Consider the following 12197-nt stretch of genomic DNA (forward strand, 5'->3'; position numbering starts at 1 on the left):
GAGTTCACTGACTTTACACACGACAAGGAGTACAATGACAACCTGACTTTTTACTTAGTGTTGGCTTTGGCTGTTGTTTCCTTCCTCTTCATCACTTGTTTAGTGGTTATTATATCAGTGAAAATCTACAGGTGGAGACGAGAGCGCGTGTTTTACAAATCCAGTGGAAATCTTCCTGTTATTCCGTATTACCCGCCCCTTTACGCAGACGTAGGAGGTACCGGTACGTTGAAGCAGGCGTTCAGTTACGAGGTGTACGGAACTACTGACTCCCGTAAGAGTGATATCACGTGCTCTCGACCCTTCAGTCAGAGCACTCTGAGTGTTGACCACAGTGCTACCAGGACAGTGCCAAGGCATAAGACAGAATCAGTGAATAAACTCACAGAGGTAAAATCAACCATTAACTTGTTCCCTTAAAACCGTCGTTCCTTGTTATTTTTGTTTGTGTTGTAGGCCTATTTCTGTTTTTCAGTTGAGTTTAGCAATTTCCCACTTTACACACTATTTGTATGTTTCTGTTACCGTACAGTTTTCACTGAAAGGTCGACTCAGTTCCAGACTATTATTCTAATTCTGCCAAAATAAAAATGTAGTACCTCCGATTTTATCCATGCCTGGTTTTAAAAGCATACTGTATACTGCTAGATTTGGGTATAATAATTAAAAATCCCTACTATATTGAACATGATTCTTTTGTCACTGTTGAGACAAGTGCCAGCATTTTTATTTTATTGTGCCCCCTGCCATACCATACCTTTCTACTGACCAAACACACAACAAGAACAATTTATATATTTAAGTAACTCCATAAAACAGGGACTACAACTATAATATCTAAGTTGGATGTTCCTTTTGTTTCACTGTGGTCCAGCATGCTTCAGACATAATCTACATCTGTATCTACATGTGTGGTTTTATATGTTGTGTGTAAGGTACACTATGTCAGATACTCAAAATTACATTCTTGATGATGTATTAAGAATTCCATTATTTGACATTCTATTCATTAATTTATCATGTAGTACTGGGAATGATATGTCTTGGACTGAACCACAATGTTATGTGCAGATAAATCAATCAAGTAAAAATATGATTAGTTATATACTGTATGTGTACAACGGCAATACAGAAGAATGCGATTCTAGGCTTCATTTCTGCTAAGCTTTTGCTAGATTGGCCCTACATAGAAACATACAACCACGCTGTGTACTATTTTTTCAGTGACCTAGTTCCCTTCATAACATGGTGCAGCCATTGGCATAGGCTACATACAGAGAAAAGGACCAGGGATGAATGCAGGTAACCTATAATGAAGGGGGGTAATGCAGATCAGTAAAATAGATAAAAATGCAAAGAGCAACACAATAATATTGATTAAGAGAAAATGTGGTATAAGAGAAGAGGGAACGGTCATACTTGTGCTGGGAAGAACGAGGGAGAAATGCAGTGTGATGGAGAGGAAGAGAGAGGGAGCGGGGGAGGGGAACAGGCACGTGGTAACCGGCACAGTCTTCACCATCCCTGTGCAGCATTCATGTTAGTGTTGCACGGAAGCCATTTTGATCTGCAGCCCTCTTTGTCTGCTGAGATAGAGGGCTGAGAGAAGTCGTATGTGTGTAATAGTTACATGTACTGACTGCCCGTAGAGGACGCAGACAGCTTTAAGATATTTCTTGATAAAATTTAAAGGAATGGAAGATTAGAGCGAGAGAGAGAGAGCACAACAATAGTTATATAAGTTATATAAAGTGACAAGGGGATGGGAGAAATCAGGACAGAGGCTGATTGTGTTTGAACTGAAACATTTAATGGCAAAAGAAAACTGACCTAGAATGTATTCATATCCAGCTGTCCACAAGCTCTGTAAAATAATGATTTTGAGGAGCATTACACAGACTGCTATCAAGAGTTAAACAGTGACTGACTAGATTTCCTACCTCATGTATGAGTCTCCACCTGTGAGGTTCTACAATATATGCTAAATATAAAAGCTCTATGTTGTGTTTTTAAGATGACGGTGTGGTGGAATGGGCACAAATAACCCTGTTATTATAATGATACCTGTGTTGAGGGAAATAAATGATATGTTGTCTTGTAGATTTAGTAAAAACAACACTTGTCTTTAGATAAAATGAAACATAAATCTTCAAGATCAAGCTTGATGTATGAGTGATAAGTAAATGTTTGTTTAATATGGTTGTGGTCTGTCTGCAGTTATGTTTGCTCAGTTTTCTCCAGTATTAGAGGAAGTATTAGATCAAGTAGGGTTCCTGGTTTGATTGCTCTGGGTGGTTTATGTGTTTGCAGGATCTTCAGAGTATGTTCAGTGGAATGAGAAGTTGACAAACTACAAGACAGAAACCTAGGTTAATTTTGTTAACCCCCACATCCGCTGGAAGTAGTCTGAAATCATTATCAGCCCACATCTGTGTCTGTTTTACCTGTTTCAACTACGTTTAAACCTGTATGTCTCATTTTCTCAGCTTTGTTAATGGGAGGTTTTTACTGAGTATCATGAATTCTTTTGGCCAGTGACTCCATAGGGGTCAAAGCTCACAGAAAAATATTTTTGAGTAGCTAAATGGATGTCTGTTTCATACCCTTTACCCCTTCAGCATGTTTTGGTTTTATAATTCATTTTGGATCTTACACAAAGTCCCAAACATCAGATTGATAAACTTTTTTCTGAACATAAAACTATAATCATGTGCAGAAGCTCCTGGTTCCCACCGGCCCAAGCTCTTTTTTAAGTGTCCCGCCTTCGTAGCCAAGCTGTCTGGTGAGCAGCTGTGTCCCCATGTGTATGCCGGTGGGGCTCATCCACACACTATGCACCATGGGTGTTTGGGGGATGCGGTTAGTGTTTGTACTATAACCCCTCATTGTTTGTTTACAATATACCCTAGATATCTGACATATCCGGATGTTACTAAATTCCCACAAAGCAGACTGCACCTTATTTCACAGAAATCATTAATAATAATAATAATAATAATAATAATAATAATAATAATAATAATAATAATAATAATAATAATAATAATAATAATAATTTGCTTTTTCTTTACTTTCACTCTGTTGTTAGAATACACATTGCACACAGGTCTGAAAGACACACACATGCTCAGTACCTATACATGCACTAATGGAGAAATGTGAGAATGAGGGGCTGCAGCTGTCGATGGACAGGGGCCCTTGCAGTTGGTGGTTTGGTGCCTTGCTCAAGAGCATCTTGGCAGTGCCCAGGAGGTGAACTGGCACCTTTCCAGCTCCACCAATCCACCACTCGAACCCTCGACCCTCCAGTTCCCCTCACTATATTTGGGCATAATATGTACATAGCTCCAGCACATTATACTCTCTCCACATGATGGATATTGCCGCTTGTCCCTCTGGGACTGTTGTTTTGTTGCTTTGAACAAACGTTCACATTTGAACTTGTAAAGAATAAGGAAAAGCAGTTAGAGAACATCCTTGAATTTCAAGTTCCTCTCCACTAAGCATTCACATTACTTAATTGTCTGGAACACCAAACTATTCTGCTACTGCCTCCGACTTTGTTTTACTTTGGGGGGGGAGTAAAAGTATATTTGTTTCTTAGAAAGACATTTAAAAAGGCCTGTACAGGCATTATTAATGAATAAAATATTTTGCATGTAATAGTTATAGTTATAGTTATAGTTATTGATACATTGCTTGGTCAAAAATGTACATATTGTATTCATATTGAAAAATATGATGCAGATATTAATTTGGGTGTGTTCCCTAGGTGTATTACTGAAGAAAATGCAAGCAAGTATATGCATACTGTAATTAATTGTACCTTTCTTTGCATAGAGGCAGGTAAACCAGACGTGTGTGGGCTTGAGAACGTACATAAGATTCTGCATTTGGATTTGTGTTCCACATCCTAGAGGTGGAAGTGTGGAGTTCTGCCCTGGCCAGTGTTCAGCAGTCAGTCTTCCTTTTTCATTCTGATCTCATTTTCTGCATCCCTCCCCTCCCCCTCTCCAGCTGCACCACTCTGCTGCAGAGAGAGAAAGAGAAAGGGAGAGGGAGATTGCTCAATGTAGGACATTGGGTACTGTCTATAAAAAGACATCATATGCCATTCAGTGTCATTTCATCCCTGTGTAGGTTGCCATATTCACAACAAGAAGGACTAGCTTCTTTGAATCACTTTTTTGTAATTTGTTAAGAGATTGTTTTTCTGCGCAGCAGTCCATGAATATGTTTTGTTTGAACAAAATATCATCAAATTGCAAATGTGCGGGTCTGAGCATCGTTTCTCTTCCATTATCCTCCATGTTGTTTTTATAGCTCTTTTTTGCCACCATTGCCAGCTCAAAGGAAGCAGGGTGGGATGCGAACAAGTGAGGTGGGATGTGTTACCATAGCAACAAGCTGACTCACTGGCAGGGCTGTACCATTTCCCATTTAGCCACAGGGAGTTAACAGCAGATGCAGCATCTGAGCTGTGACGGCGCCATGCATTTTTTGATACTGGGAGAGTAGGAGACACCCCTGTTTTGGGTAAATAGGTGCAGCATGCCAAGACTTGGGGTGACTGATGATAGAGAAAGGGGAGGGGGAGAGGGTTATCATGGTTGCTTTTGATATTTGTTCTGATTGATGCTGCTCTGTTGTTTTGCCTTTCCAGCAAATCCATGTCCATGATGAGTGTATTGTTCATTATTAGTATTTCAATTTCTTATAACCAATTTCTTCTTAAATCCATTATTTCTGTTGTATAAAAACAACAACTGCCTTTTCCTTTTCTGTTTCCTTGTTGCTTGTTTTACTAGTTGATGTGTGCTTTCTGGATGTGTATGTGACAAACACTGTGGTCTTATGGTATTGCATAAAATGGGTTCATGTGGACAAACAAAACAGGGTATCATTTAAACTATACTACCCAAGTCTAATAAAAGCAGTTGCTGCCTAGCTTTGTCTAAGGAGCTTTGCTTTCACAAAGACACTCATACACACATCAGCTGTGGCAAACACAGGGTCACAGAGCTAAGACTCTCATTAATAAGGCATGGATTTTTCTCAGGGCTTCGCCTTGAGGCCCCCTGCTGTTGCTATGAGGGTAGTGGGTTTGTGCAGCAGTGCAGTATTTTAGTTGTGATTCATACATTGGTGGTCTTCAGTTCTCTCAGCAATGATTTTGTTAGTGTCTTGGTTTAGGTTTAGGTGGCTGCACTGTACCAAAGTATGTTTATGCTTCTTTTTAGAGGACAAGATTGTTGTACCCAGTTAATATTATGTAGCATAATCTAACATACAATAAACTGTTTAGTGAATGCTGTTGAGAATGATTCACAAAACTATGACTTTATATATTTGTTGGAGAAGTTGCAACCGAGACCTGTAACTCTGGACTGTGTAGTGTCATTCTCTACCCACTGAGCTAGAGTTACAGCCTTTGTCTTTCTCAACAAATTTATTCATTTTTGTTTCATCATTATCCCTCTTACAAGGGCATCAATGCTAAAATGTTTCTCTTAAGCGCCATCCTCTCCCTGTCTCTCCCTTACTAACTCATATGCAAACACTCTCACATGCCATTATGTTCCTTGTTTTTTTTAAGGAGTTTGATACTTGACATCCTGCTTGGATCTTTTTATAAATCTTTCATTTAAGATTATGCCCCATTCCCTGTTATTGTTCATTACAGTTTGAACATATAGCTTTAATTGATATATGATTTCCATGGTATATTATAATAATGTATCATACTTTTGAATTTGAAAGTATTCTGTTAAAGAATAAGCCATAAAAAGTGTTCTTAGTCGTCATATTTTGTTACAGTATGTGCTTGTGGGCACTCAATCTTATCACTATTATACCAACTGAAGGCTGACACAGTCATAAATCCCACACACATTTTTAGACTTTAATAGTTTATGTGCACACACAGCAGTCTGTTTTTGTGAAGAATCCAATAATTAAAAATGTATTTCAATTGAAATATGCAGACATTACAGACCCTATATGTCAACACATGAATTGTTGTTGGCCACATGGTAAGTATGCTGGTTACTCTACTTTCCAAAGCCAGACTCTGTATGTTGACCACCAGTCTAACTGACATGTGTTCTCTCTTGTTTTCTCTTTTTCATGTGTCCCCCTTGTTGCCTGGTGCTCTTTCTCTCTCCTCCCTGACTCACCAAATAAGGTAAGAAATACTTTTCATCTACTGTATATTGTTCACAGCCATCAAACACAGAGTGGTGTCAACCTTCATGATTCTACAAACAGCACTGATACTGATACACTGACAACTGTACATAATACACTAGATCACCAATCCAAACACACACTTTAGCAGTAATGTGTTTTGTGTGTCCAAGCATTACACACCGGCACTAAGTCAGATTAAGGTTAATCAGATTTTCCGCCTGCGACACATCTGTTCACATACCTTGCGAAACATCAATCATCACTGATGATTGCTCCAATAAGGCATTGACCATTTGTTCACAACAGATCATGTGTGACATTGTGAGTGGCTTGTGTGACAGTGTGAGGATTTTATGTTATTAAGGCAACTCACCCTCACAGCATATATTATGTTGTACAATGGGCAGTGTGAAATTGCGTTAACTAGTGGCCGTCTCTGTATGGAACATGAGCATGAGCAGATTGATGCAAGAGACACAGGTATGTGTACTTTATGTATACACTATGTTATGTTGAATTCTTTAAACAACAGATATTTTTTGTAAAGACAAATTCTATTCGGGACAATACAATATTGCTTTTCTAATGCTCAAAAATTGACATGGTATGTTTTATGTGAATGGGCTGTTACACTGAATTATCACATGGACATAATTTACAATCTATACTGTAGACAAGTCAACAATTCAATTTCAATACTATTTTCTGGGTATTAAATGATCATTTAAACTTTTGTTTGTTGGACAGCTCTCCTTACTAAACAGGCTTATATGGTTTAAGTAAAATATTAGCAGGGAAACATAGCTGTTAGTAACTCGTGCCTGAATTAAGTTGCAGTGATTATACTGTCCAGCATTGTATCTTGGATCTTGTGTTTCTGTACTTTTGACCATTATAAACTCTATATATTTCATCATAAAGCATGGCAATACAGTTATTAAATAAAATGTCAAAATACAGTGGCTTTTAAAAGGACAATGCAAGTTACAGTACAGCTAAATGCAAACTATTTAACACAAACATGGCATGTTAAGAGGACATCATAAGCCTAGCTGCAGTATTCTAAAATGTCAGAGCAAAGTGACTCAAACTTAGTCAGGGGACATATAAATTAAAGACCAGCAAAGTGCTGATTCAAGTATATGGTCATTTTTGAGAGCCAACTGCCCAACTTCTTTAAATCTCTTGTTCAAATGTAAAGCACCTTTTATATTGTATTTTTTTCTTAATATACTTAGTTGCCAGTTTATAAGGTACACCTACTTAAAACTGATGCAATCTGATATAACAGGCGTGCCATATATCCTGCCTTTTGTGAATGTTATAAAGTTCAGTTTTATGTTGAAACTGTTTTAGAGAAGTGCTGATTCAACTTTGTGGTAATTTATGAAGTTGTAGGTTGTGGTGCTGTATTATGAATTGTACTCAATCAACACCTCTCTGATGCAGTTTCAACATAAAACTGTATTTTAATATTCTAAGGATTTATTGCAGCACTGTTGTATTCATTTTAGCCAGGTCAACTGGCAACTGAGTGGATATGTAACTGAGACTGAGAAAAATACTATTAGATCAACACTAAGCCACACACTACAGCTTTAAAACATACTATAAAACCCTTTCAACACACAAACGTCTAACTTAGTCTTAACAAAACCAAAACATACTGTATGTTAGGTAGTATATATAGTATTATATTACATTGCTTTACAACAAACATGCGCGGCTATATTCCTAATCATTCAGTGTCAGTTTATCTGATACAGGATAGGTTACTAACTAACAGTTCATATTGAAAAATTAGATGGGGTGGCACTGTGGTTAGCACTGTCACCTCACAAAGAGTTCAAATTTATTGGCCTAGCTGGGTCCTTTTTGTGGAGTATGCATGTCACCCTCTTTCTTTGTGGGTGTAGATGTGCTTGCTCGTTAATATGTGTTAGCAATGTGATAACCTGGTGAGCTGTCCAGTGTGCATGCTGTCCCGTGTTTCTGGTGGGATACGCTGCTCTGGATATGTGGGTTTGGAAAATAGATAAATGGATAGATGGATGGAGATAAAATAAAAAAACTGCTTCAGTCAATGCTGTATCTTGGGGTGGCTGTGGCTCAGGGGGTAGAGCGGGTCGTCCACTAATCGGAGGATTGGCGGTACGTCCCAGCTCTTCCAGACTGCATGTCAAAGCGTCCGTTGAAAAGATACTGAACCCAAAAAATTGCTCCTGAAAGCTTTGCTATCGGTGTGAGAATGTACGTGTCAATGATTAGATCATTAGATGGCATCTTGCATGGCAGTCTCTGTCATCAGTGTATGAATGTGTGTGATTAGGGGCAATGGTAACATTTAGTGTAAAGCACTTTGAGTAGTGCGAAGACAAGAAATTCACTATGTAAATCCAAGTCTATTAACATTTACAATCTATGCAACTTCAGCACTTTGTACTGTAGCTCAACACCTGTTTGTGATTGCATGCAATATGAGGCTTAACATGACATTTAAAGTGTGAATAAAAGGTATGTGTGCTTCTAAATGTTTACATTGGAATCACACTTGGTTTGTGTTTGTGGTTATTGATACATACAGCCCAGGGAATAACATCCTGGGACTAGTAGCACCATAGCATCAAAACATTACTTAACAAAAGATTTTATTAGAAAAGCTTTGATTTCACAATTGAACTACATTTCTAAAAAATTCATGATTTAATTACCTATGAATGCAGCTTTTTCTAATTGATATTTATAGAAAACCAGAAGTATAAAAAGTATAATTTAAGAAAATTAACAGGCCATAATAGGCCTATGTATTGTATATGAATTACAATGTGTTTATTTTACATGTGGCAATTTGTTCTTGAACTAATTATTTTACTTTTTTCATCGTTGATAAATGTATTGTCTTTGCAACAATAACCCTTGAATAGGTGTTAGGTGTGTTCAGTCCGATCTACTATATCAATATATCAATATCTGTATTCTTTAAGGAAATGTTTTGTTTTTCTGGATGCCTCCTGTCGTCAGTGAGAGTCGGTGAGGCTGACTGCCTCTTTACTTCAGCAGCATGCAGCAGCAGCAGTTGGCCGCCTGTGTGGCGCTGTCCACTCATGTGGTGCTGAAAGCAGCTCAGGCACTCTCCCCCTCCTTCTCCTTGTCTCTGCTTCTTTACGTCTCCCTCTGTCGCCCACCTCCATTTAAAGAAAAAGACTGTTGCAAAAACGTATGTATTGAAATGTATTCTTTATATCAATTCATAAAGGGATTCTTTTACAATTAACACCACTGACTTTACACCATTTGGGTTTTAAAACTAAATGCTGCCATCGTAGGGATATTGCATAATTAAGGCTCATGGTTTTTAGAATGATTTGATTGTTAGTGGGGACCAAACATCTATGAATGCCGTAGTAATATTGTGTATTGTCCAAACATATGATCAGTCAATTTGTACTGTGACGCTATAGCAAAATTGTTTCTCAAACATTGATGCCAATAATTGCATTGAAGAGAGAGAGAGCGAGAGAGAGAAATTGGAGGGAGTTAACGCCTTCCTACACCATCTGTGGCCCTCTCCCTTTTCATTTGCTCTACATACCTCTGTACGGGTATTTTACGTTGGCTGCTGAGGCTTTTTTTTTTTTTTTTTTTTTTTGGGGGGGGCATTTTAGGCCTTAATGACAGGACAGCTGAGGATATGAAAGGGGAGTGACATGCAGCAAAGGGCCGCAGGCCGGATTCGAACCCGGGCCGGCTGCGTCGAGGAGTAAACCTCTATGGCTGCTGAGGTTTGTGTAGAGCTCTGAATACGTAATGACGTATGCATGCTGCATTGGCAATCTCTGGCCACAGGAAGGCAACGAAGAGCCTTGTCAGCCACAAATGCATGTGCATGTATGCAGGTACACACAAGCACAAGACGATAGATGATGGATCAACATAAAGCATTGCATTTATGATCATATATTGAGCAGGCATTCAGTTATTTTTAGAGCACTGCACGTAGTCACATATTATCTACAGGGTTTGCCAATAATTATTGCGCTGTTTAGTTTTTTTTTTAGTCTTCAATTCGTTTTATTAACCGTTGAAGGTAGTGGGGGTTTAATTAGTAGTCAAAAATATATTTTATGTGATAGTCACAATAACCAGGAGCATACTATGGATCATACTTTTACGTCACTGTTATGTAGAGCTTACTTATGACACGATTGGTGGAAATAGGTTCACTCTGTCCACCAATGAAATCCAGAGCTGTACAAAGAGATCTACTCCGTTTCACCGAATAGCTTCTGCGTTGAAACCATTACAATGTTCTGCACAGGAGGGGAGGGTTGCATATGCAGACACAAAGCATGACTGTCGAGGACGGCTCTACATGGGATCATATACCTGCTATACTTAATCAGTTAAGAAGTTGGGATTTGAGTGAGAGGACATGGGATTTATGGAACGAGGAATAATGTTAAACAAATTGCCTGTGTGGCAGGTATTTTTGTGGTGGCATCACTTCTTTCTCTTATGGAGTACAATAGATGGACAGACTCGTTACAGCATCCCGGAGGAACTGAAACAAGGCTCTGTGGTAGGAAATCTAGCCAAAGATCTTGGTTTGGTTGTATCTGAACTGTACAGACGTAAATTGCGGATAACCTCGGAATCTGGTAAGCATTATTTTAGTGTGGACTTGGGGAAGGGAGAGCTGGTGGTTATTGATAGGATAGATAGAGAAGAAATGTGTGGACAAAGACCGTCGTGTTTGTTGCCTTTAGAGATAGTTATAGATAACCCCCTGCAGCTGCATAGAGTCGAAATTGAGATACAGGATACAAACGATAATTCTCCTAGTTTCCTTACTAAAGAGAAAGTGTTGCAAATTGCAGAGCTGGTCAACACAGGCGCGCGATTTCCTTTAGAAAGTGCACAGGATCCCGATGTCGGCCCTAATTCTGTACGCTCTTATCTCATTAGCAAAAATGAAAATTTCAAATTGACAGTTAAAAACCACAAGGACGGAAGAAAAATCCCCGAACTAGTCCTCGAAAAACCTCTTGATCGAGAAAAGCTGCCTGTACACAATCTTATCCTCACCGCTGTAGATGGTGGAGACCCGGTCCGTTCAGGGACATCTGAAATTACAGTTATAGTACTTGACAACAATGATAATGCGCCGCAATTTGAAAAACCGGTATATGAGGCTAATGTCAGCGAAAATGCAGCACCTGGGACAAAATTACTGCATGTTAAAGCTATAGATGCAGACGAAGGACTAAATGGAGACATTGAATACTACTTCGCAGAGGAAACTACAGATCTGATTGTATCATTATTTGACATTGAATCATATACTGGAGCTATTGTTGTGAAAGGTATTTTAGATCATGAAACTTACTCTTTACATAGATTTGACATAACTGCTAAAGACAAAGGCAACCCTAAAATGGAAGGGCATTGTGGCGTCGAAATTAAAATAGTTGACATCAACGACAATGTTCCTGAAATAATAGTGACGTCTTTAACAACACCTGTTCCAGAAGACTCAGCATTTGGAACAGTTATTGCATTGATAAGTGCAAAAGACCCAGACTCCGGTGACAATGGTAAGATTACGTTGAGCGTGTCTTCCAAATCCCCCTTCAAGTTAAATCCTTCTGTCTCTAACCACTACTCATTAGTAACGAATGGGCCACTTGACCGTGAAATAAATAGCCAGTACAGTGTAAAGATAAGAGCTACTGATTCTGGTAAGCCCACCTTATCAAGTGAAAAAATAATACTTGTTGAATTGTTCGATGTAAATGACAACCCACCAGTTTTCGCCCAGCCTTCTTATGTCGTTTATGTAAAAGAGAATCATGCCCCTGGGAAAATGCTGTGCTCGGTGTCAGCAACTGATCCTGATTCGGGTGACAACGCAAAGATCTCCTACTCAATCTTGGACTCTAAAGTGCAGGACGTTTCTGTCTCATCTTATGTTTACATTAACTCAGATAACGGCAGCATCTACAGCATGC

The 12197-nt window shown here is 38.8% G+C and overlaps 2 protein-coding genes across 5 annotated transcripts in view; one reads left to right on the forward strand and one right to left on the reverse strand.

Annotated features, from left to right (window-relative positions):
• The window catches only part of LOC117951263 (protocadherin beta-16-like), a 122438-nt gene that overhangs the window by 77857 nt on the left and 32384 nt on the right, over positions 1-12197 (forward strand). The window lies entirely within an intron of this gene.
• Positions 3959-12197, reverse strand: part of LOC117952262 (protocadherin gamma-C5-like) — a 22363-nt gene continuing 14124 nt past the window's right edge. The window contains exon 3 of the mRNA XM_034884410.1: positions 3959-4030. Coding sequence (XP_034740301.1) covers positions 3959-4030 — 72 coding nt within the window. The remainder of the gene's footprint in view (positions 4031-12197) is intronic.

Source organism: Etheostoma cragini, chromosome 10 (genome assembly GCF_013103735.1).
Source record: "Etheostoma cragini isolate CJK2018 chromosome 10, CSU_Ecrag_1.0, whole genome shotgun sequence".
Taxonomy (NCBI): Eukaryota; Metazoa; Chordata; class Actinopteri; order Perciformes; family Percidae; genus Etheostoma; species Etheostoma cragini.